At 47.5% G+C, this 26155-nt stretch overlaps 1 protein-coding gene across 1 annotated transcript in view; it reads right to left on the bottom strand.

Moving 5' to 3' along the window:
• HYDIN (HYDIN axonemal central pair apparatus protein) overlaps positions 1–26155 on the bottom strand; it is a 372923-nt gene that overhangs the window by 168421 nt on the left and 178347 nt on the right. The window contains exons 18-22 of the mRNA XM_034788808.1: positions 19815–20053; positions 12754–13009; positions 8879–9022; positions 6983–7126; positions 4811–5124 (exon numbers count right to left, since the gene is read on the bottom strand). Coding sequence (XP_034644699.1) covers positions 4811–5124; positions 6983–7126; positions 8879–9022; positions 12754–13009; positions 19815–20053 — 1097 coding nt within the window. The remainder of the gene's footprint in view (positions 1–4810; positions 5125–6982; positions 7127–8878; positions 9023–12753; positions 13010–19814; positions 20054–26155) is intronic.

The following is a 26155-nucleotide window of genomic DNA, read 5'->3' as shown; positions in this document are numbered from 1 at the left end:
GGTTCCTTTTTGAGCACTCATATTTTATTTATTTTTAATCTTCTTTGGGGAGCCTGGTATCAAAGCTGCAATAGACTTGCGCTCTGCCCATATGTTCTGTTTGATGACATCTTCTCAAGTTCCCTAATATCTGTCCACAAGTTCAGAGACACTCATAAGCCACTCACAAGTACAGAGACACTTGTTCTTTTCTCTTGACATTCATGATATTCAGACTGGCACATCAGAAGAAAAGGTCAATTGAAGCCCAGAGCCTTAGTTACATGAAGCTCCATCTATAGGAAATGAAAGACCATTTTTCTATCATACCAATCTGTCAAACTTGTCTCTCCTGTCAATGGAGGAACAACACCGCTAAAGAAGGTATTCTGTTGTCAGATTTATTCCAGGATTTCTACCTGCATTCATTTGCCCATATCCCACTCATTACTAGTATTATTTATACAGCATTGCACATGTCCACGGGGTAGCTTACAGTCCAAATAAGACATAACAGAGCAAGTAATAACAAATAACAGCAGTGATGTGGGGAAAGGGTGAGAAGGATTTAATGCCCTTATCATTTATCTCAGGCTCTCCCGTATCAGAGTCCTTTCCCCATGAAGTCATTCTGTGGATTCCAATGTATATTACTGCTGCTTGTGTTAATATTTTTCTATTCATTGGCTGTCAGTCCATTACTGTTGCATTTTTGCCTTGTCTTGTTTTTCATTGCATATATATTTTCTCTTTTTTTCCTTAAGAAAATTAAAAAGGAACAAAGGATGCATGCCAGCATCAAGGCTGAAATGTGGATTGCAGGGCCTTGTAATGTGGCACACCAGGTTATGGGGGGAGAGCAAGGAGGATTACTGGAAGGTGTTCACACCACAGGAAGCCCCATCAGGGAGGGAAAAAAGATCCTATTTTGTAAAAAGGAATTGGCTGGGAAAATCCTAGCCGGAGAGGGAAGGCTGACATAGTTTGATCCTATATATTTAACACAGCAAACTTTGAACTGAAGTAAGAACTGGATCAGGCCCTTAGGTACTTTCCATTAAGAATGACCTCTAGCCAAGGGGTTCATGTTCTCTACAGATGTCAGCTCAGCAAAGGGAAGACGTTCTATGTATGGCATTCAGACACTGGTAAGACCACACACAGAGATGCAGAACCATTCTGCTGACTCACCTGGCAGCTAGATCTGGTGGTTCCTTTTAGCTCTAAATCAGGTGGTTAAAAAAGTAGTATCTCTCAGACAAGAGGGAACTAGATACTGGGGCAGAGGAGTCATGCAGGAATAAACCTCAGGAACAGCAGTGCTCTGGAGAAAGTTGAGGCTTGTTATTTAAGTTAACAAAGAAGGGAAACCTTAGGAACCAGGTAAGTTTGGAGACTATCCAGAGTGTGTGCTCTGTTAGAAGAAGGGAGGGAGCACTACCTGCTTAGAGGGATCTAACCAGTTATTTAAAAAGAAAGTCATGTACATCCTTTGAGTTTTGCTTCTTCAGTCTATAGAGGATTCCAAACAATGGGGGTGGGGGGGTTGTGGAGTTTGACATCCCCTTCTGAATACAAATCAGCCTTCTGTCCACAGTCCAGGGAAATTCATGAGAAACTTGACAAGAAATACAACACGAGATTTGAACCTGGACCCAGCCCCATCCTAACAAAGTTCAAGGTTCTAAGTATGGTTCTGGAGTTTTGTTTCAACCCAGTATTTTATTAGGGGTCTTCTGCAAAACCTGGATTCAGATCTGATCTAACTCAATGGTCAGGGATGTTTGAATCTGGGATTTTGCTTCAGGTCCACCTATAACTACACAGGTCCAGAACAATAAATGCCAGGCTCAATAACTCAGAGAGGCAGCTGGCCGAGCAAAGACAGAGAAGGCGACTGAGCTTTGGAACCCTGGGTAATAGTGCAGGAATGATTCGGCATGTGCTGCTTATCTGCTGCTCTGTTCAGAGTGGTAATAGAGAAGCAAGAGGGAAGGAGAAGAAAAATAAAAATAAAAGGCACAAATGAATTAAAAGAAGAAAAATCTGATTGCAGGATCCTGTCCATCCAAAGGAAATAAAAATAAAGACACAATCTTCTCTCCCAGCCAAAATGGACATGTTAATCTCCATGAGACTCAAAATATGCCAGTGGTTGGCAATGGGTGAATGGGTAGACAGATGGCTAAACTATACTGATTTCAATTCATGGAACCTGGTGTTTAACTACCACAATGTCAGGCCGAGTTAGCACCATGTGATTTTTTAGACTGTACAATACCCAATAGTGTTTAATGCAGAATAGAAATATCTGAGACGATGCTCTGAGACTGGCCACTTAATGAGGAATTTGAGGTGTTAGCTCAGAGATGCATTTGGGGCCCCAATTCTGCCATGGAGAGTCACGTAGTGTCTGCTGAGTGAGGCACAGAGAGTACATTGCTGCTTAATTAACACGCAGAGCAGAATAGAGAATGAGCCACTCTTCTAAATTCCATCGCATTAACAAGCAAGAAAAGGAAAAAGCCAGAGCCCATTGGAGCATAGGGCCCCATCCTGCCAGGTGCCCAGATCCCTCAACTGCCTGTGGAGTGAATAGGAGCTGAATGCACCCCGCACCCAGCAGGAGGCGCTCTGCACATCACAGGCTCAGACTCAATGGAACAGGATTTAAAGGGACACGGGTCATTAAAACCTGGAAGCGGATTTGGGCCTTGTGTTTCCAAAAATGCAATGATATTTAAAACATAACAACAGCTACCTAGGCACTCAGCCAGCGAATGGTCACAGATTAAATTAATTCCATGCTGGCTTCACAGTAATGTGCTTACCTCACTTACCTTACTCTAAAATGTATAACCACTGTTCAATAACCAACATTAGAGTCTCTCTTTAGCTTGTAATTAAACATTAATCTAATTTGCCTGGAGATGACTGGAGCCACCAAGCTTTGCTATAACAGCCCATGCCTTTCCCCAGCCCACCGTATTCCACCTGCTTTCCCTGCCTCTTCTCACTCTTCTCTATCCTGGAATCCTTGCTAGCCTGATTCTGCAAGGGGCATAAACTTCAATGGCTGAGTTTTCTCCCCAAACTCTCCAAGTATCAATATCTGATCTCCTCTACTTCCCAAAAGGTCCCTCCTGTGGGCCAGACCCCAGTTTCCTAAGTGAAATTGTTTACTGATGGTCTATGTTATTCAGAATGGCAGCACATCAATACCCAGCAGTTAAGTTTGTTAGGTTTCCTGGGGCATTCAGCTGGCTAAAGAAGGAGCCTCTCCACCCCCCCCCCCCAAGGATACTTGAAGGAGACTGAAACAAAGGACAGTAACTACAGGGGGTGTGAGTGATTGCTGGACCCAGGCTAAAAGGAGATTAGCCTGTAAAAGGGAGCACTCTGGAACTGATACTGGTGTGCAATCTGACCGTCACTAAGGTATGTCTACACTGCAGCTTGGAGCCAGCAATGCCCCTCTGCTATGTACATTGGCCAAACTGGACAGTCACTATGCAAGAGGATAAATGGACACAAGTCAGATATCAGGAATGGCAATATACAAAAACCTGTAGGAGAACACTTCAACCTCCCTGGCCACACAATAGCAGATGTAAAGGTAGCCATCTTACAGCAAAAAAACTTCAGGACCAGACTCCAAAGAGAAACTGCTGAGCTCCAGTTCATTTGCAAATTTGACACCATCAGATCAGGATTGAACAAAGACTGTGAATGGCTATCCAACTACAGAAGCAGTTTCTCCTCCCTTGGTGTTCACACCTCAACTGCCAGCAGAGCACCTCACCCTCCCTGATTGAACTAACCTCGTTATCTCCACACTGATTTATACCTGCCTCTGGAGATTTCCATTACTTGCATCTGAAGAAGTGAGATTCTTACCCACGAAAGCTTATGCTCCCAATACTTCTGTTAGTCTTAAAGGTGCCACAGGACCCTCTGTGACATTTACTACTGTAATTAGAATAACTGCCCAAACCCTACTTTTGTATTGTGCTGAGCTGGGGAGAGCTGCTGGGCACGTATTTACAGAAGTGCTCTGATGGTTATACTGCAAGATTGGATCAACCCATTTTCCTTGGCTTGGGGACCCTCAAAACAAAGCTGAGCAGTTCTGATTCCCTAAGGACATTCAGGCAGACAACACTGATAGCTGACCAGAGAACATTTATGGCTGAGCTACAGAACTCACTATTCCTTTACAGGTTGTTTTGAACAACAGTTCAGTGCATGTGATAAGCACTTTAATAGGTTAGAAAAAAAGCCCTACTAGGGGCAGAATCCGACACTGGGCCAGGAGGCCTGATAAAGCCCTCCACACCACCTTACACCCCCACCAGGGCTGCACCAGGGTTGGCAGTGGAGCAGAGGGGCAGTAGTTTGGGCCACTGCACTGTCATGAACAGGCTGGTGGCATGGGCAGAACTATGGGATATAGGGCTTTGTGAATCTATTGGCCCCATCACCTTCCACAAATGATATGAAAGGGCTTCAGTTGCGATTGAGTCCATCGATTAGACAAGCAGCTGCAAACTCCTCTGCCAACTCCTATCGTGGCCTTGGTTTAGCAGGATGGATATTGCCTCCCCAGCACAACCTCCCAACACCTCATCTGGCTTTCATGCAGCTAGCCTTGCCCAGTCAGACTGGCAGGTTGTCAGAGCAGAGACAGCGGGAACTATTTCCAAATGGAGGAAGTTGAAAGCAAATCAGTCCAATTCCAAGCAAAGAGTCTTGGGTTTCACGAAGGAACAAAACACTAACACGAGAAAGAGGAAAGCTCCAAGGATAATAGATAAGGCAATGCCACATCTACCTTATCTGGTTCTCATAGTTGTCCATCAGGAAGGACCAGTGGTACTTGACGAGAAGCGGGCTGCAGTTGGTCATTTTGATGTAACGTACAACCTCAGTGTCATTCAAGATGCAGCCAAAATCCAAATCCATAGTCTGGAAGTGGAGGTTTGGGAAGTGCACTTCACCCCGAAGGGTGACCTGGTCCTCATGAGGGTGTTCCAGATACCGGATAGTCAGGACCTCCTCTGCAACCCGGGTGTTCAAATCCTTTCTGTAGGAAGGGTCAAACCTGATGGAGAGATGCTGCTCCTCTCCGGTCTCTAGTGTCCTGGGCTGCATTGAGACAGACAGGGATTAATCACTGTTGGACTGAACTTTACCAGTCCAATGGTGTGAAATGCACAAACACACATTGACAATCCGTGAAAAAACCACGGGCATCTCAGCCCATCCATCTCTGAGCCTCATTATAGCATGCCTAAGTGTCTGGCAGATCAGCCCACAATGAGTCGCGTTTCAGACCTTCTCAGATTCACACACATTCCTCTGCATTGCATCAATCCAGCAGAAAGTTTTGCTGAATTTTGAACCCCTCAAAGTTTTGACTAACCAGTACATTGCTGGGTTCATGTTGAGACTAAAAAAAAAGTAAACAGTACAGAGAGAAAAAAAAGCCAATGGAAGAAATAAAGACAGCATATTGTGAACTGGCTGTGATTTGTGTGTCACTATTGCTCCTATATAAAACTGTGTAAAATAAGAACTGCTCCTCTGTGTCTCATAAGCCCTGTTCTGTTAATAGTTATAGAGCATCTCCTGCAACTGAAGTTCTAGGGGATGGTGCTTTTTGAGCAGGAGGTCTGAGGGTTAGCTCTGTTGTCACTATTAAGTGGCTACTGTTTGCAGCAAATTCGTAACCACGAAGTCCTAGATACGAGAAGTCATTCCCTTATCACTAATACACAGCACAGGATTCCCTATGTTCCTGGTTTTGTAAGTGAATATCCATTTGGGTGGGGGGAGGAAACATGAGTCAAGAAAAAGGGTCAGGAACTCAAACTAATTCTATCAACCCCAAAATTAGTCTGAGGTTTGCAAAACCTCAAGCTCCAATGGCTTTGCCCAACCCAAACCGAGGAGAAAATCTCCTGCCAGGAAACGATGTGGCAATTTCATGCAATACTGTGGCAAGTGTGATGAGTCAGCAGGCCTGATTCTGATCTCACCTGCACTGATTTTACTTCCGTGTAACTCCATTGCTCATCATTTACACAGGCGTGTCAGAACACGAGGTGGTTGGCTGGAGCAGGGGCTGGCTAGCGTGAAACAGGCATGGACTAGGGCAGGAGCCGGAGCAAGGGCAGTCTACCAGAACTACTAGGCAAGGGGAGTGCTCCTGGCCAGGTAGTGATATTGAGCAAACTGGAGCAACTGTCTCCCTTGAACAGCCTATACACCAGCCTTGGGATCATAGGCGCCAACTTCCTCTCTACCTGGGGGTGCTCAACCCCCCCCCCCCCTCCCCCCCCCCCCCCCCCCCCCCCCCACCCCTTCCCCCAAGCCCCACCCCGCCTCTTCCCACCCTCGCTCTGCCCCCAGCCCTGCCTCAACTCCACCCCTTCCCCCAAGTCCACACCCCACCCCACCTCTTTCTGTCCCCACCCCGCCTCTTCTCGCCCCTGCCCTGCCTCTTCCCCGCCCCTTTCCGCCCTCTCCCCCAAGTGTAACCCACACACTCCTGGGTGTGGTGCTCTGTCCCATCTAGTGGCACCAAAACCACTGAGACAGAGATAAATGAGTCTGCTCTACAGCCTTAACTAACAGCCACCTGGCTTTTAGCTCATGCAGTAGAGGCTCATGCCCTAAGCTCCAGCTGCTCCAGGTTCGATCCTGCCTGCCGATGACCAGGGTCGGTCGGTGCTACACAAGCACCAAAAGAAGGCATCACTCCGCTGCTCCTCAACCCTCCTAGGCTTCAGAACAGCTACCTTAGACCAGTGTATTTCAAAAACCCAGAAATGTGTGTGTCAGATGATCCAATAGTTTGCTTTGCTTTCAGATTTAACTCAGATCAACACGCTGATGATCATATAGAATTAATCTCAGTGCTACTCTTGGAAGCCTCTCTGTTCTTTGCTCCTCAGACACAAACACACCAAGGAGCCTTACATGAAACCTACAGTCTGCTTACCTGAGCCTCTGCAGGCAGCGTTTGCTGGTCTGTATCACAGAGGAAGAAGGGGGCTTGTAGGGACAGGAGAACGCTGAGTGGCAGGGAGGAGACGTTCTTTAAGATCAGAGGTTCATACTGCGAAGTCAGGACATCACTGGGGCGCTGTGTAGATGCAAAGCTATGTGAGAAAGGAAGAGAAACCCCGAGACAAGCACATGCCCACTAGGACTACTGTGCTGCAGGCAGGCAGCTGGGCCTGGAAGGGAGATTTCAATCCTCCGCCACAGCACAGCAGCTCATTTCTACAGCTTTTGTGGCATAAGCAAAGTCCAACATGCCCCATCAAGTCTGTGTGTGGACATGACAATGCTGGCTTTGTAGGGTGACACTAAAGCATTTTCTGAACGAAGCAGGGTATAGCGGTGTGTTTCTACAATGTCACAAGAAAAAATAAGGATAAGGAAATAAGGCACACAATTTTAAGTGAGAGTAATTAGCCATTGGAACAATTTACCAAGGGTCATGGTGATTTGATTTTAAAATCAAGATTGGATGTTTTTCTACAAGATCTGCGCTAGGAATTATTTTGGGAACGTTCTGTGGCCTGTGGTATTTAGGAGGTCAGACTAGATGATCACAGTGGTCCCTTTCTGGCCTTGGTATCTATTATTCTTTTTCTCATTTCTTCCTGGGTTCCCTTTCCCCAATTTTCAAAATGTTCCAATTTGAAATTTCATCAAAATTCAAAAACCATTATGACCAGCTGTATAACTGGTCAGAAATTGGGGAAACTTTTCAATGACAATTTTGTCAATTTCTCCCCTTCCCTCTCCCCCCCTTTTCTTTTTCTTATTTCAAAATTCTCACACACCCAAAATTGGCAAAGTTTGAAAAATTTCAACCAGCTCTATCACTATTAATACTTTCTAGCCCTTTTCTCCCTCAAATGCATTTACTTTACAAACCATAACATGTGAGGCTGGGAAGTATTACTATCCCCATTTTACAGATGGGGAAGTAGAGGCACAAAGAAGTGAAATGACTTGACCAAGATCATACAGGAAAGTGCAGTGGCAGAGTGGGGAACAGAACACAGGTCCCCTGACTCCAAGTCCTATACTTTAACTAATAGACAGTGAATCTTTCTCAGTCTAACTGCACAAAGGGCTTTTATTCACAGAGTAAATCCTGCCAACCTTACTGATCTGAGGCATCCCATTAAAGTCAATGGGGTTTCTTGCATGAGAAAGACAAGCAAGAAAGTCTTTGAATCTTTCCTAAATCAGATGCACAGAGAGCTCACATAGTGGGGTGGGGCAATGGTTTTACTGGCATTCATGTGTGATGATCTGGAACCCCGCTCGTGGCCTCAGCATTGCTATGGCACCATCCCACACGGAAGCTGATCAGTTCTTTATTTCTCAATACACTATCATGCGACTTGCCCAGGGGCCTTGGGAAGGTCACTTAACCGCTCTTGCGGTTTATCTACACTCCAGCGGGGAGGTGTAATTTCCAGCTCAAGCAGACACCCCCACCCTAGCTAGTGTGGTAAAAATAGAAGTGCAGCCGCCTTGGCTGGCCGCCCTAAGTATGATCCTGGCCAAGATGAAAAGTAGGTACTTGGGCAGCTAATCCCTCCCACTGCTTGCACCTTATCTACCCACAGGCATAGCGGGACGCTGAGGAATTAATTAATGCTTCTAAAGGAGATTGACCATGTAAAACACTATTAAAAGCGAAATCCCACTGAAGTCAATTGCAAAACTCCCATTGACTTCAATGGGGCCAGGATTTCACAGTCTTTGCACACGTTTGTACACACACACACACACACACACACACACAATATCCTTTCAAACAGCTATTTGGCTGACTATCTATTAAATGCCAGCAGTCAGCCTAATGCTTTACCTTCTCCACTCGGAAAGTGACCTCTTTGGAGGAGAGGTGCAGAATGGGTGCGATGAATTCACATGTGACGTCCACTTGCATTATCCGTTCCTTCCCAGACTGCTTCCCTATAATGGCATGGCAAATCAATCGTTCCTTCACTACCTGTGCAGGAAACAGTCACAGCTCATTGTCAGTGCGACACTAGCAGCAGTACTGAGATACATCTTGGCTGCTGGTACAAAGCCAATGGGTTCCATGTGCACGAACAGCAGCCTGTTACCTATTCTTGGCACTCACTGGGCACCATAGCCTATAGGAATAAAGATATATACATCTGTCTGTAACATTTCCTGTGTTTCTCTATACTGCACTCTGTTTTTTCAATACTAACATTTCCATAATACCATGTGTTCTGCAACTCCTGATGAAGACACTTCTGAGTTAGGTGCTACCTATGACCATAATAACTAAAGCATCAAATTAATATTTTTATGATCTATCCCTTTGCCAAGCACAAAACTTTTATAAAACTGGAGGGAATCATTTTTTAAAAAATAGGTGCTATATTAAGGAAAATAGATAAAGGAATCCTGATGCCAGCAAACCTGCCCTCAAAACCATCACAAAAATTATAGGCAGAAAGGACCCTATAATCCAGTCAGCTCTTTTCCTTGTCAAAGCAAGATTCTTTCCTCCTCTATGTTTCTGTTTGTCTGATCCAGTTTTAAAAGTCCTCTGCGTTGGGGCTTGCAACACATTCCTTGGGAGTCAACTGGCCAACCCCACAATTCTCACGTCAGGAGATTTTTCTGAGTCACCTTACACAAGAACATAAGAACGGTCATACTGGGTCAGACCAAAGGTCCATCTAGCTTAGTATCCTGTCTTCCAACAGTGGCCAATGCCAGGTACCCCAGAGGGAATGAACAGAACAGGTAATCATCAAGTGATTCATCCCCTGTCGCCCATTCCCAGCTTCTGGCAAACAGAGGCTAGGGACACCATTCCTGCCCATCCTGGTTGATAGCCATTCATCCATGAACTAATCTAGTTCTTGTTTGAGCCCTGTTATAGTCTGGCCTTCACAACATCCTCTGGCAAAGAGTTCCAGAAACTGACTGTGTGTTGTGTGAAAAAATACTCTTTTGTTGGTTTTAAACCTGCTGCATATTAATTTCATTTGGTGAGCCATAGTTCTTGTGTTATGAGAAGGAGTAAATAACATTTCCTTATTTACTTTCTCCAAACCTGTCATGATTGTATAGCCCTCTATCATATCCCCCCTTAGCCTTCTCTTTTCTAAGCTGAAAATTCCCAGTCTTATTAATCTCTCCTCATACGGAAGCCGTTCCAGACCCCTAATCATTTTTGTTGCCCTTTTCTGAATCTTTTCCAATTCCAATATATCTTTGAGATGGGGCGACCACATTTGCATGCAGTATTCAAGATATGGGTGTACCATGGATTTATATAGAGGCAACACGATATTTTCTGTCTTATTATCTATCCCTTTCTTAATGATTCCCAACATTCTGTTCACTTTTTTTAATGGATGTTTTCACAGACTTATCCACAATGACTCCAAGATCTTTCTTGAATGGTAAAAGCTAATTTAGACCCCAGCATTTTATATGTATAGTTGGGATTATGTTTTCCAATGTGCGTTACTTTGCATTTATCAACATTGAATTTCATCTGCCATTTTGTTCCCCAGTCACGCAGCTTTGAGAGATCCTTTTGTAACTCTTCACAGTCTGCCTGGGACTTATCTTGAGTAGTTTTGTATCATCTGCAAATCTTCAATTTCATCCCATTACTCCTAAGCTATCCCCTATGGTGCTATAACAACACTTTTCCTCCTTCCCTGGAGTTTGGCGCCCTCCCGGTACTTGCTAAAGTTGTCACATAACCAAGCTACGTACTCAGAGCTCTTCTCAGTCTTGAGGTGAGGCCTGCAGAGCTGCCAGGCAGTGAACACCTACATGCTGCCACCGAGCAGCATCTATAACCAGCTCATGCTCCACTACCCAGGCCTGCTGCAGGCACAGACCACAGAAAGTCCTGCCTCAAGGGGTCTGAGAGGCAGCAGCCTCATGACTCCTGATTGGCTCCCCACCCTAGGTAAACCCAAGGGATGGTCCACGAAGTGTCTAGGCAACAGCGTGGATCTCCTGCAGCTGCCATGATCATTCCCGTTCTTGAATTCCTGTCTTTGACCTTGGCTTGATTTGGATCTCGCCTCCTGACCTGGACACTGACCCCAGCCTGGAATTTGACCATGAACTCCTCTGCTACTCCCAGCCCCAGGTTTCACCTGGCTCTGATCCTTGGTCCCAACTGCCCTTGTCAGGATCCAGACAGCAAGTCAGTCCCTCTAGCCTCTTGATCGTTTGATTCTCTTCTTTAGGCCCAATCCAATGTGTCAACATCTATCAGGTAATGAGGTGCCCATAACTAAATAGGATACCCCAGTAGCAGTCCTAACAGAACCGTACAGCAACCAGAATCTCTGCTGCCTGGAAAAAGCCATGCAGAAGTGTGAAAACTGGGTTTTCTTCTGCCACCAGTTGGGACGGACAGGGTCTCCCCCTGCGACACAGCACAAGATTTCCACCCCACTAAGCTCATAGACCATTGGGGATCTGCCAGAGGGAAGGGCAACCACATTGCTATACTATCTATTCCCTTGGCATGCAATAGCCCAGGAGGGAACAGAAAACTTCCTCCGAGAGGGTCAGCTAGCTGGTGAGTACTCCAGAAACACCTCTCCCCCGGAGCATTCCACAGCACTGACATCAGGGACAACCCAAGCTAAGAAACATTCCCTCTGAATTACTATGCACAGCTATGGCCTGCAGTTCTGAAGCAGGAGAATCCAGAACAGCTTGACTGGCAACCCCCTCTTCTCCCTCCCTGCCTGTTAAACCAGAACCCTGCAGAAGGACTTCCATTGGGCAAGGGGAGGAGAGGAGCAAGCTTCACTCCCACTTCTGAGTCCTCCCCAAGCCTCAAACCAATGGTGCAAGGCTCCCTTTCACTCAAGGAAGGAAAGGGGAGTGTGGGGTCAGTGGAAAGGGATGATTAGGTCCCTGTGCTGTAATGTGCATACACACAGCCCTGAACTTTGTTGTCCATTATCACATCTAAGTCTCTTTCAGCATTCCCGGTTTCCCCCCCGTTAGCCGGTTGGAGCCTGGGTTTAGTGCCTTTCACAGCATGCTGCAGTGCTATACTTGATGTCCCATGCTGTCCCTGGGACAGAAGGGCAGGGCATACTGGGATGGAAAATATTGATGAGAAACGAGCTGTCAAATATAATGATCTGTGGGAACAGCCTCTTAGAGTGGAAGATATCACTCTGCGTTCTTTAAAAACAATGCATTAGGTCTAACGTTTCCCGACAGGACACAGCATGTTAAATGGACATTTTTAAAATTTCTTTATAAATATAAGTAATGCCTGTGTTCGAGGTGACTGGCCCCGTTACATAGCTGTGTTTTGGATTATTCCCCTCTCCCATTATATTACCTTGCATTTTTCTAATTACTTTCTGGCTGTGATCCTAATCTCTCCAGACACTTCAATATTATTTCTTCAGACTTCCCTTCTGCCTCAGCACATGACTCCCTGTAACTTGTTGCTTGCCCCAGAAGTCAGCTGGTATTTTTGGCATCTGAATGTTAGGTTTATGGTAGCTATAGTAACAAGAAAAGCCTTAGCGACTAATAGTGCCCAAGCAAGAAAAGCAACTGGTGCTACCATGGTAACTTGTGGCATTACAGCAATTCTTGAAAGAAATTGATCATTTTCTAAGATAAATGTCAAGGGACCAGCCTAAGAAATACCAGTGGCAACAATCTAATTGAAACGCTGCAGCTCTTGCAGTCCTTTACCTTAGGGGTGTCAGAGGAGCCTTCCAGCATCACATCCATGGTCTTGCCTGGGATCAGCTCCATCCTTAATGGTCGAAGCTTAAACACCGGAGAGGGGGTCTCTGGTTTCTGGGGGGAGTTCTTGCCCTTGGCATTACCGATAGCAGGGAAATGGTTACGCTGGCGAAATGGAGGGAAACCTTCTGTCATCCAGTAGAGCTGATGGGTTCGTCGTCCACGATTGGTTATCTTGAAGCGATAGCAGCAGGGATCCAGACTAGAAGAACAGCAGAATAGAGGCAGATGGAAAAGGTTACTGATGGTGGGGTGTCTCTATTGAGAGAGCAAAAGGTCATTTATTTAACTGGGAAGCTACTAGAGAAATGTATAAAACATTCAATTTGCCAATACCGGGGGGAGGGAGGAGGGATGAAGAGGTGATCACTAGCAGCCAGCACAGATTTACCAAGAACAAATCATGCCAAACCAGCATGATACCATCATACCTTCTTTGACAGGGTAACTGATTTGGTGGATAGGAGGAATGTGGTAGACATAATATACCTGGACTTCAGCAAGGCTTTTAACACAGTCCCACGTGACATTCTGATAAGTCAGCTGGAGAAATGCGGGTTTGGCGGAACTCCCATTAAGTGGATACAGAATTGATTAAACAACCACAAACAAAGAGAAACTATTAATGGAATGATGTCAGTTTGGAGGGAGGTCTCAAGTGGGGTTCCACAGGGATCTGTTCTGGGTCCGGTGTTATTTAACATCTGTGTCAATGACCAGGATGTAAGAATAAAGCGCATACTGATCAAATGTGCAGATGACACAAAGCTTGGGAAGGAGTGGGGGGGAGACTGCCAACACTTTGGAGGATAAAGCTAAAATTCAGAGGGATCTTAATAAATTGGAGAACTGGGCTAAAGACAAAAACATGAAATTCAACAAAGACAAATGTAAGATGCTACACTAGGGAAGAAAAACCAAATGCATGAATACAGAATGGGGGAGAACTGGCTTGGCAGCAGCGCTGCTGAGAAAGATCTGGGAGTTGTGGTGGATCCCAACCTCAACATGAATCAGCAATGTGATGTTGTGGCAAAAAAAGAAATGCAATTTTGGTTGCATTAATAGAGGCATAGCATGGGAGTGATAGTACCGCTCTACTCAGCACTGGTTAGGCCTCAGCTGGAGTACTGTGTCCAGTTTTGGTCACCAATGCATAGAAAGGATCCAGAGGTGAGCGACAAAGATGCTCAAAGGACTGGAATGCAAGTCATATGAGCAAAGGCTGAAGGAACAGGGTAGGTTTACTTTGGAAAAGAGGAGATTAAGAAGGGACATGATAGCAGTCTTCAAATATTGAAAGACTGCCATAAAAAGATGGAGAAACATTGTTCTCTCTTGCCCCAGAAAGCAGGACAAGAGTCAATGGGTTCAAACTACAGCACAGCAGATTTAGATTAACTCTCAGGAAAAGCTTCCTATCTGTAAAAACAGTAGGCCAATGGAACAGACGCCTAGGGAGGTTGTGGAAGCTTCTTCACTGGAGGTTTTCAAAAGGTTAGTTTAGACCCAACAAATCTTGCATCTTGCCAAGGGGTTAGACTAGATGACCCTTGTTGTCCCTTCTAACCCTATGATTCTATGATTGCTGGAACGCAGCTATTCAACTGCACCCACAGCATTAACACTAACTCTTAACAGAATGCTATGTTGTGACATCCCAAGAGACTTGTGTGGCTTGAAGCGATGGCTAACACAATATATTTTTTAAAGAGCCACTCTGTGCCAAATGGCCCTCAGTTTACGGAGCGCCTCCTAACAAGCTGCAATAAAGAATCAGGGCCAGCTCCAGGCACCAGCGCAGGAAGGGGCGGCACGTCCGCGTCTTCGGTGTCAATTCGGCAGCGGGTCCCTCGGTCCCTCTCAGAGGGAAGGACCGGCTGCCGAATTGCCGCCGAAGAATGAAGCGGAGCAGTAGAGCTGCCGCCGAAGTGCCGCCGATCGCGGCTTTAGCTTTTTTTTTCCCCCCTTCGCCACTTGGGGCGGCAAAAAAGCTGGAGCTGGCCCTGTAAAGAATGAAACAGAAAGGACCAAATCTCAGCATTTGCAGTAATTATGCTTCTCCTTCTCTCTCTTTAATATCCTCTACGTATCTGTGCAAAGCTAGTCCCCAGAGTCCCACAAAGTGAGCTGGTTTAAACTGGCCATGGCAGGAGAGGCAAACAAGTACCCAGCCCTGTTGTCTGTTACAACTTCCCTTCAGTGCAGCCGCTGAGCACAGGTGGTGGCTCGGGCTAGGCACAGGAGTACAATCCTGCCTGCCCCCTGATATGAGCAGCTAGCTCGAGCCACTGTGGCCAGACTGCTGTTTTCAGCACGCTAGATCAATCAGATTGTAGACACCTCCCAGCTGCAGTGTAGCTACATAAAGATCCATCTACATTTTACAAAATAAACCTTGGAGGACTGGAGGGGAGATATTGAGCCTTTCCCAACATGACCCTGAAAGGACCGAATCCTGTCTGTGATTCCTCTCATTAAGATCTCTGCACTGCCAAGCCAATGGAGCTTGACAAACCCCCAGGCCTCCCTGTGGGAACTGGCTGAGATAACTGGATTCATGCACGACCTCCAGGGATTTCAGACTAAAGGAAAGAAAGGGCACTGGGTGGCCTGCATCCTGCAACTCCATTTCCTAGAGAAGCTAAAGCTTTTTTTGCTGCTAAAGAGATCCTCTTTCATTGCAATGAGAAAACACAGTGTGCATCTGTATTTGAACATCTGGGTAGACTGTCACCCTTTTCTTCAACTGCTACAGATTAATGGCCTGCTCCAGATAGGAGCGGAGTGCCTTTAACTTCTACCCCACCAGGAGGTGCTCACCACCTAGCAGGATTGGGCTCTAAGGCTCTGTTCTCATTGAAGAGATTCTGAGAAGACGGTGGTAAGCGTGCTACAAGAACTAGACAGAGTCAATAGTTTCCCCATTAGCTACAGTGAGCACAGGGCCGGGCCCTGTCTGCTGTTAGACTGGAGTGACATCAGGGGCTAAATAACAAGAGCTAACATGAAATGAATAGTCAATGAGACAGAAACATCAAGTGTAAGGTAGTAATTATTTCACTGGATACTAATATAAGCATGACTGGCAGACGAATTGTTCATGGCACAGTTACTGTCTTGTTTTGGAGGTAAAGAATATGCAGCCAATGAAAAGTGAGTATAACATACCTGGCTAAATACAAAAACAGAATTTACACCATATTCCAAATTAGTCTGTGAAAGAAAATGTTAAAAATGCATTTGAAGCGTACAATGGCTGTGTGAAATATGCCATCTCGTGCAATGCGCAATGACAGATCTGAACTTTAAATCAAGTTCTGTACAGATGCCTTATTTCTGGTTCAGTAAAGGCCAAATTCATCTTAGTATCTATGCCCCACTTCACTTTATTTAGTTGCAGTTTTGCAGCTAGTTGCAATGGTGGCTTAACCGCAGGAAGATGCTGCAGGATAGGAGGAGAAAGACGGTCAGAAGAACATGAATTGAGTAATGCTGCCAATATCTTATCACTATGCATCCAATCTGGCCTTCAGGACATGTCTGATCAACCATCAGGAATAGCCATGGAAACAGTGGTGGACAAACCCAAGCCTTTATGGAGCTTTTAGTTAAGGCCGCAAGTTTGTCACGGAAGTCACGGATTCCACGACTTTGCGTGACCTCCATGATTTCTGCAGCGACCGCTACACCTGGCCCTGCAGCAGCGCAGGCAGCCTCTGGGCCAGTTGCACCAGCCGCTGCTGGGGAAGTCTCAGGCCACCGCGCCCCCTTCCCCCAGAAGCAGCAGGAGTTTGGGTGTGGGAGGGGGCAGGGGGTTGGGGCAATGGACAGGGTGAGGCAGGCTCTGGGCAGCGCTTACCTCAGGGAGCTCCCCCGAAGCAGCAATATACCCCTTGCTTAGCTCCTAGGCAGAGGCGTGGCCAGGTAGCTCTGCGTGCTGCCTCTGCTTGCAGGCACCACCCCCCACAGCTCCCATTGGCAGTGGTTCCTGGCTAAGGGGAGCTGCAGAGCCGGCGGTCTGGGCAGAGGCAGCACACAGAGCTGCCTGGCCATGTCTCTGCCTAAGAGCTGAGCGAGGGGGATGTCGCTGCTTTCGGGGAGGCACGGAGCCAGGTAGGGAGCCTGCCAGTCCCGCCAGCACCAGTGGGGGTCCCGGGCTGCGCTAGGATTGCCAGGCATCTGGTTTTCAACCAGACTGCCCGATCGAAAAGGGACCCTGGTAGCTCTGGTCAGCACTGTTAAATGTCCGGTTGGTGGCACAGCGGGGCTAAGGCAGGCTCCCTGCCTGCCCTGGCTGCGTGCAGCTCCCAGAAGCGGCTAGCATGTCCGGCCCCTAGATGCAGGGACGACCAGGGAAGCTCCACGTGCTGGCTCTGCCCCCAGCACCGGCTTTGCAGCTCCCATTGGCTGGGAACCATGGCCAATGGGAGCTGGGAACCATGGCCAATGGGAGCTGTGTGGGTGGCGCCTGCAGGCACAGGCAGCATGCACCACACAGAGCCTCCTGGCTGTGCCTCCACATAGGGGCCAGACAAGCCAGCCACTTTCGAGAGCAGCGCGGAGCCAGGGACTGCCTGAGGTAAACGCTGCCCGTCTGGAGTCCGCACCCCAAACAACCTGCCCGAGGTCGGAACCTACCCCCGCACCCTAACTCCCTCCCAGACCCCGCACCCCACCCCCTGCCCCAGGTCAGAACCCCCTCCTGCACCCAAATTCTCTCAGAGCCTGCACCCCCTTCCACACCCCAATCACCTACCCCAGCCCTGAGCCCCCTCCTGCATTCCAAACCCCTTGGCCCCAGCTCGGAGACCCCTCCTGCACCCCAAAACCCTGATCCCCAGCCCCACCCCAGAGCCCTCACCCCCTCCCATACCCCTGCCCAGAATCCCTTTCCACACCCTGAACCCCTCATTTCTGGCCCCACTTGGAGCCCTCACCCCCAGTGAAAGTGAGTGAGGGTGGGGCAGAGCAAGTAACGGGGGGGGGGGGCTGGAGTGAGTGGGGGCAGGGCCTCAGAAGGGCAGGGGCAGGGTCTCAGGGAAGTGGTATTTGGTTTTGTGCAATTAGAAAGTTGGCAATCCTAGGCTGTGCACTGCTGCCCTCCCCCCTCCCAGCACCAGCGGGGGCCCCGGGCTGCACATCACTGCCCACCTCCCTTCCAGCACCAGCGGGGGTCACGGGCTGCACATCACTGCCCACCTCCCTTCCAGCACCAGCGGGGGTCACGGGCTGCACATCACTGCCCACCCCCCTCCCAGCACCAGCGGGGGTCACGGGCTGCACATCACTGCCCACCCCCCTCCCAGCACCAGCGGGGGTCACGGGCTGCACATCACTGCCCACCCCCCTCCCAGCACCAGCGGGGGGTCACGGGCTGCACACCACCGCCCTCCCTCCAGCACTCGTGGCGCTCCAGGGCCGCTCCCCCCCCGCCCCCAGCATCCCGGGCACCCCAGGGCCGCCCCACTCCAAGATTTATTCAGGGTTATATAGTAGAAGCCATGGACAGGTCACGGGCCATTAATTTTTGTTTACTGCCCGTGACCTGTCCGTGACTTTTACTAGAAATACCCGTGACTAAAATACAGCCTTACTTATAGTTAACCAAGGATCACAAAACGCCCCAGACATCTACACTCAAATGGAACTAAAGCTCAAAACTAGTCTAGGTGACTGAAAACTATCGTATCTCAAACCCTTAGAGCTAAATTCTTCCATTTGAGACTCATCTCTTTTCCATTCACCATCCAGGGTCAATGGACTTTTGCTTTCCCGCAACTATTTTCAAAACAGGATCTTGCAGTCATTCTCTCTTTTCCAATCAAGATATAAAGCTTTTCTTCCAGCTTCTGCCCTAAAGCCAAGAGAGATTGGTGGGAAAAGATGAGGCGCAAGAGGAGGGGAGACATGAAGAAAGATGAGAAGAGAGGCTAACTGTCATGACTCGCAGGTCTCTAACCAACCTGGATCTGCAGGTTTCCTGGGCAGCATCATGCTCCAACCCCCCCACTGATGACTTACTAGCATATGCTAGAACCAGGACTCCTTGAAACCTAGCTCACTCAGAACTCGCCTTTGGGCCCCAACTGTTGGAAGACTGGGGCTCCTGATTGGCCTTCTTCCCCTGTTTAAGCCAGAAGAAGGAATAAGACGTCATAGAATGATAAAATCATAGGACTAGACGGGACCTCGAGAGGTCATCTAGCCCAGTCCCCTGCACTCATGGCAGGACTAAATATAACTGGGTTCCACCCTGCTTTGGACTGCACATCCAACACTGCCTGCTCCTGATCTCAACCACCTGGTTTCCTGACTCAGCCGGATTCCTGGTATCTAACTTATAGTCCCTGACCTTCTAGTCCTGAACTCCAGCTGGCAATGGGGACCTGCGCCCACCCCACAAGATAACCACTAGCCTGACTGCCTACGTCCCAGCCCTGACACTAATAGACAGAACTCCAGCAGGGGACCCATGGAATAAGTGAGCTAGGGAAGGTTCAAGGACAAAGACAAATTTTGCTGCTCTCCCAAGGCGCTGAGGTGTGGAGCCTGCTGCAGGTAAAAAGAAAACAGTACTGTTAATTTAGAAGAGGGGCTGCTAAAGAGCAACATCAAGATTCATTGCTGCTGCAGGGGAGTGGGGGTCATGACCCACCCATCAGGTGAAAAAAGGAGCAAAATGTTTGAATGATCAAAAAATAAACGGTTTTTTTATGCATCATTTGTCAATCTTCAGCCTCCTGGACCTTCTGCAATTTCCACTTAGTGGAATTTTGTCAACCACGTCCCATCTTCTTAGCATTCTAAAGTGACAAGTGACTTTGAAAGGGCTACAATATGTCTTCCAATGCACTTATGTAGCGCCTATTTAAGTCAATGGGAGCCATGCCCTTGTACCTACAGTCCTAAGGGACTATAATAAAAAAACGTCCTTGCTGGGGCTCTTTATTTGGTCCATGGAGATGAAGAAGCATAGGAAAAAGAGAGCCAGAGAGATGACCTACCTGAAATGGGGTCCCAAGTTGAGTGCTGGAGCAAAGGGTTTGTCCGTGACAATCGTGGTACCAATGCCAACAGCCTGGACTGGGATCACATAGGTATTGCTGTTTTGTATGAACAAGTTCATCTTGTCTTGGAATTTCACCGTGTCATCCAAGTTAGCAATCAGAGTCAGCGATACCTTAGCCTCCGGGGGAACTACACCTTCACTGGGCTCAATCCTCCACAACGAGTGACTGCGAGCCTGCAACAAGATCCAGAAGCCAAGATCAGAATAGAGCCATTGGCCTCAATGTATCAGTGAGGCACTACAGGATATGGTTAAAAGGAAAAGAAAGCAATGACGGGCAGGGAAAAAGCAGCATCTCAGGCTAAAATGATTTCTTAAGGAACTCTATGTTTTAATGTTCTAATTCATCACATCTAATAACGAAGGCTGAAACCACATGAGGACTGTTGTATTAATTAAGGTCTTGCAGGCCTATGTGAATTGTGAGCCAAACTGTTGGAAAGTAGGTAAAGGTTCATGAATTATTACAATGACCTGTTATATAAAAATTGTTTAAGAAAGATTTGGGAAGGAGACAGACTGAATTAATTTAAACAGAGCCGGTTTACTGATGCCACTCAAGGACTGTGTTAAGATCATGCCTGGTAGACAAGAAAAGTGTGAAACTGGAAATCGGTGGACCAAAATTGGTGCTTCAGAAATTGGGCCTAATTGGTAGATACAATAATGAGAGGATGAGCCATTCTGCACTTTTTGAGGCCCTTAGAAAGGGAAACGGGGGTGAAACCATCACCATGGCTGCAACGGAAAGATTTTTTCAAAGACACCAGACCCTGAAACTCATCGCTACATCAGTGAGGATCCCAGCCTGATGCATGTGAGATCCTGCTCTGTCTTCCCCTTCCTCAGGTGTCCCTTTCTGTCCTACCCCCACCCATGGCTTGTCACCAGATCCCGAAATCAACTGCACCAGCCCATCTAGTTCTACTCAGCCTGTGACGGACCAGTGAAGGAGAGGAACCTGACCAGACCAGGCAGATGATGTCCCTGACCAGGCAGATGAGCTGGAATCTAGAGCAACAGCTGTTATGCCCAAACTGCCAGTCCAAAGCACCATCCAAGACTGACCTGCTGCCCGGTAGCCTGAGAACATAAACAAAAGCCGTATTTCCCCCTCCCTGTTACTACCCTATCTCTTCTCTCCCTTTTGCATCTGTTTTGTCAAAAAGCAGGAAGGTTACTATTGTTCCCCGACTCAAAATTGAACGGAACTAATCCTTTCCTCTCCACTAAGGAGGACTGTTTGACAGCTGAGAGACACTAACCGATATTCACCCTTTCTAAAAAGAGATTTTGATACGTTTTGATTTTTGTTTTACATAGCCACTCAATTTCAGTTTCAATCCCTTTTGCCTTATTTGATTCCTTTCCTTTTGTGTATTTCAATCAATACATTTCTAACTTCTGGCATGACTTTGCTGGTGTGCTTGCCATGGTACTATGCAGGCCACGGTCTCTATATACCAAACCCCAGACCTTCTTTAAAACTCTTTTGTGTTGGACAGTTTCAGGCTCCTGTTAACACTTTAGATCAACTATATGGGCCCAAAGAGCCAAAATTAATACAACAGGACCCAGGAGATAGAACCTTTCACCTGCAAGTCACTATTTCAAATTCAGCTCATGTCAGCAGTGACCGCAAGCGATTACCATCTGATGGCTTATGGCCTATGTGAACTCTATGAAATTGGTTTGATGGTCCTGTTCCAGTTCCTAGGGGAAATAACCAGATTAAAAAAAAAAAAACCCACAACCTCCACCACTGACACTAATTAGCATCCTTGCTGTCAGGGTAGGCAGAGGGGCCACGGACTAAATGAGCCATGGAATCGGAACCCCCTGCTGCTGCAGGGGTTACTTAGTTTGACAATAAAGCTGTAAACTAAAGGAATGACTCTGCAAAACCAACTAATCAAAATCCAGATGCAGCCAGCAAGGTCTTTTCTCAAGAGTTAGGCTGTGGTTTTCAAAGGCATCTAAGGGACTTTGGCATCCAATTTCCAGTGAATTTCAATCGGACTAATTCTCTCAGGCTTTGGAGAATCCAAGTCGTCAAGGTTTATGACAAAACAGTACGTTAGTTAACGATTATAAAGGAAACCAAAACTGAGCCCTGTGATCCGCGTTTCCCAAGTACTCTCCTCCTTCTGTCTCCTAAGTAGCCCTTCTCAGAGACCTGCCCTTGAAGGCTTGTGCGATGAGGGTGGTAGAAACTGAGCTGAGTTTTTCATAGGAGGCCAGGTAGTGACAAGGACCCCGTCAGAGTTGCCCTGCGATAGACACATTTTAATTGGCTCTTGGCCAGTGCTAGGATAAGCTCAAGATGGAATGCAGATAAACCCTAAACATCATAGCTGTATCGGAGAGGATCTGTGGGCCATTTGTGAACTCTGAGATTTATTCAGAAGGACCCATGCAGGTCGTTTCCACCAGCATCATCCTTAGGCTCCTGTTTCAAGAGAGACTAACTGTCCTCAACAGAATCCCTCAGTGAGCTGTCTCGACAGCTGGGGTAGAAGACACAATCTCCAGCATCTTTTAATTGTATATTTGTGTTTTACTGCTCTGAATAATGCTAAAAGAGGGAAAGGCCATTAAACATGGTCTAGGAGATCCAGAAGGACTCACTCACAACCACCTGAAACAACATGGGAACTATTGGAGAACAGCATTTTTATGAAAAGCCAGGATTTGCTCACTGCTTGAAATGGACTGAAATGCTGTTTGCTTCAAGTGAGATCAGCTCTACTGAGTTTCCGTCCATCAGCCGTGGAGCTCTAACATTATGACAGCCAACTAAATGGAGAAATACATCAGAAAACAAAACAGCATATCAAAGTGCAGGAGCATTGAAAAGGATTCCAAATAACCTCCCCACACAGTTTTAGGTTACTGGGGAGAGGGTGTCTAAGGAAGTGGGCAGAGCCAGATTTTAACTGAAAAGTGAAAATGATCCCATGGAATGAGTGTTTGGGGCTGTGCTGGTTTCTGACAGAGCGGACGGGCTGCTCCCCAGTTCTGTGACAGGTCTGCTGCAGACCTGGGGCTTTACAATGACATTAAATACATTACACTGGCAACATTAACAAACTCAGTCCGATCCAGCTGATTTGCAGCTCCCCACAGCCTCAGGGAGAGGAATCCTTAAAATAGAACCGCAAAGCAAGAGGAGACAGCATAGCAGAGGACGGTCTGTTATGTCTAGCTCCAGTGCCATGCTTCACTGTCTACATAAGGATGGATGCAGATCTAATTACCGGACCCACTTTGCTCCTGCACCTGCTGCCCTCTCTCAGATACAGTCTACTCTTTATTCTTTGGCTTTTGGATCGTGTGTTCCATAACTCTGCTGCTTGGACAGCTACCACGGTGTTATCTGCCTCTTGTTTCAGATTCCAGGACCTTGTGTTTGGATGTAAAAAAAGCCAAAATCATTCTGGGATGTATTAGCAGGAGTGGTGTAAGTAAGATACGACAAGTAATTCTTCCTCTCTACTCTACGCTGATTAAGCCTCAACTGGAGCATTGTGTCCAGTTCTGGGTGCCACGTTTCAGGAAAGATGTGGACAAACTGGAGAAAGTCCAGAGAAGAGCAACAAAAATGATTATTGGTCTAGAAAACATGACCTATGAGGGAAGATTGAAAAAATTGGGTTTGTTGAGTCTGGAGAAGAGAAGACAGAGAGGACATGATCATAGAATCACAGGACTGGAAGGAACCTTGAGAGATCATCTAGTCCAGTCCCCTGCACTCATGGCAGGACTAAGTATTATCTAGACCATCTAGGTGTCAGGGATGGTCTAGATAATACTGTCAGGATGGTTTAGCACTGGAATAAATTGCCTAGTGTGACAGGGTCAGGCCAGATGGCTACAGAAGAGCAATAGAAGGCAGATATATTAGTCCCAGATTAAGTAGATCCCTTTTCCCCGGGTAAGGTAACAGGGGCAGTTCCAGAACAAGCAGGAACTTGCTGGAACCAGTTAAGGCAGGCAGGCTAATTAGGACACCTGGAGCCAATTAAGAAGCTGCTAGAATCAATTAGGACAGACTGGCTAATCAGGACACGTGGTATAAAAAGGCTCTCACTCCAGTTAGTGAGGTGTATGTGTGTAAGGAGCTGGGAGTGAGAGGACATGCTGATGGAGGACTGAGGAGTATAAGCATTAACAGACATCAGGAGGAAGGTCCCGTGGGGAGACTAAAGAAGGTGTTGGGAGGAGGCCATGGGGAAGTAGCCCAGGGAGTTGTAGCTGTCGTGCAGCTGTTCCAGGAAGCACTCTAGACAGCTGCAGTCCACAGGGCCCTGGGCTGGAACCCGGAGCAGAGGGTGGGACTGGGTTCCCCCCAAACCTCCCAACTGATCTGGACTGTGGGTTCTACCAGAGGGGAAGGTCTCTGGGCTGTTCCCCAACCCACATTGTGAATCTCTGAGGCAAGAAAATCCACCAATAAGCGCAGGACCCACCAAGATAGAGAAAGAGCTTTGTCACACTAGGGAGGTTGTGTAATCTCCATCATTGGAGATTTTTAAGAGCAGGTTAGACAAACACCTGTTAGGGATGATCTAGATAATGCTCAGTCCTGCCATGAGTACAGGGGACTGGACTAGATAACTTATCGAGGTCTCTTCTAGTCCTACAATTCTATGATTCCATGTGAACACCACAACTCTAGCATTCCCATTGAAATGCATGGGTGCTAAAGAAATCTGTGAATAAAACGGTAACCATTGCTCACTCCCCCGGTCAGACCACAGATGATGCATAAAGCCTTCTGCACCTTCTCCAAAGCATTACTGACCAAATGCATTCACTTCTTTTAAGCTCTTGATCATTTAAAATCAATGACTTGAAGACATCGCACCATAGAAGCCAGGAGAAGCCCAGCTTGTTCTCGCCATCCCTCTCCACCTCTCCTACAACCATTACACATCTGGTCACTAGCACTAGGGAAATCCAGTAGGGTGCAGCAAAACAGAGACTATTCTATTAGCACTTTCTATTTCAAGCCGGAAGACATTAGGTTTAGATTGACAGTAATGTTCAATCTATTTTCTGATTCATGCTGACACAAGGTAGCTGGCCTGAAAAGGAGACCTGATAGCTTTGCTGTAGAAGTGAATCTGCGAGACTATCAGATGTAGCTTATTTATCAATGCTTGGCGCAAAGTCAGGCAGCACATAGTTTTTGTGGTACAAACACTGAGGAATAGTGATGGAATGGATAGATGAAGGCAGCTGTGTGCACTTCCCACCATAACACAACACAGACCCACAGTGCTCCAGCAGCCCTATGGCTGACCGCTTCAGAGAGGGGACATTAACTCTGGATAAAAACGATTTGCATAACATACTAATTAGTTTGGTGCAGGTCCAAAGGAAGGACCTAGTGTTAGTGAACAGGACACTGCAATGACAGGAAAAAGATGACGAAGACATATAGGGCCAGATTCACTCCAGTATCTGTGTTGGCTTCTGCCAACATAAATCCAGGGCGTGGCCAAAGAGACAGAAAATCTGCTACAGGAAGGAGAGGTCACAACTTCCCCACCCCACACAGTGCCTATAGAATTCCAGTGCAGGCTCCAACCCCCACCCAAAAAAATGGATATTAATAGCCAGGAAGAGGTCATGACCAGCACAACTGGAGCAATTAACATCCTCAACCAATGAGGTTCCTGTGGCGCTCCAGCTGTAACTTAAAGTGCTGCCAAGCAAGGCTGGCAGAAGCAATGCCACCTGCCCTCTCTCAGAGAAGGAGGCCAAACTTGCACAGTCAGAAATAATTTACACCACCCCAAACCACGCACGGACCACCACATTTGGCAATCATTGCCCAAGGGGAAGGGTTGGCACTAGAACTGGAGAGAGCAGGAACCAGAGGAGTGGGCTGATGTAGCTCCATTTGGTGTGAGGGGTGCAGATGGGAATGTGGGGGGGGGGTGCAGGAGCTCCCATTTGGTGGGACTGGGTATGTGGGGGGTGGGTGCAGGAGTCAGGGAGGGCGGGGGCTGGGTGTGTGGGGGGGTGCAGGAGTCAGGGAGGGCAGGGGGCTGGGTGTGGGGGGGGGCAGGAGTCAGGGCAGGGGACTGGGGGTGTGGATGCTCCCTGCCCCACCCCGACCCTGAGAGGCTCACGGCAGGGAGTGGTATGTGTAGGGGGAGTGCAGGGGCCCCACCTTTGCTGTGCGGGGGCCCCACCTTTGCTCTGCCCTGCCCCAATTCCACTCTCTTCCCCAAGGCCATGCCCCTGCCTCTTCTCTGCCTCCTCCCC

Source organism: Trachemys scripta, chromosome 13 (assembly GCF_013100865.1).
Source record: "Trachemys scripta elegans isolate TJP31775 chromosome 13, CAS_Tse_1.0, whole genome shotgun sequence".
Lineage (NCBI taxonomy): Eukaryota > Metazoa > Chordata > Testudines > Emydidae > Trachemys > Trachemys scripta.
The sequence above is the reverse complement of the archived record's forward strand: the minus strand, read 5'-3'. Positions and strand labels throughout refer to the sequence as shown.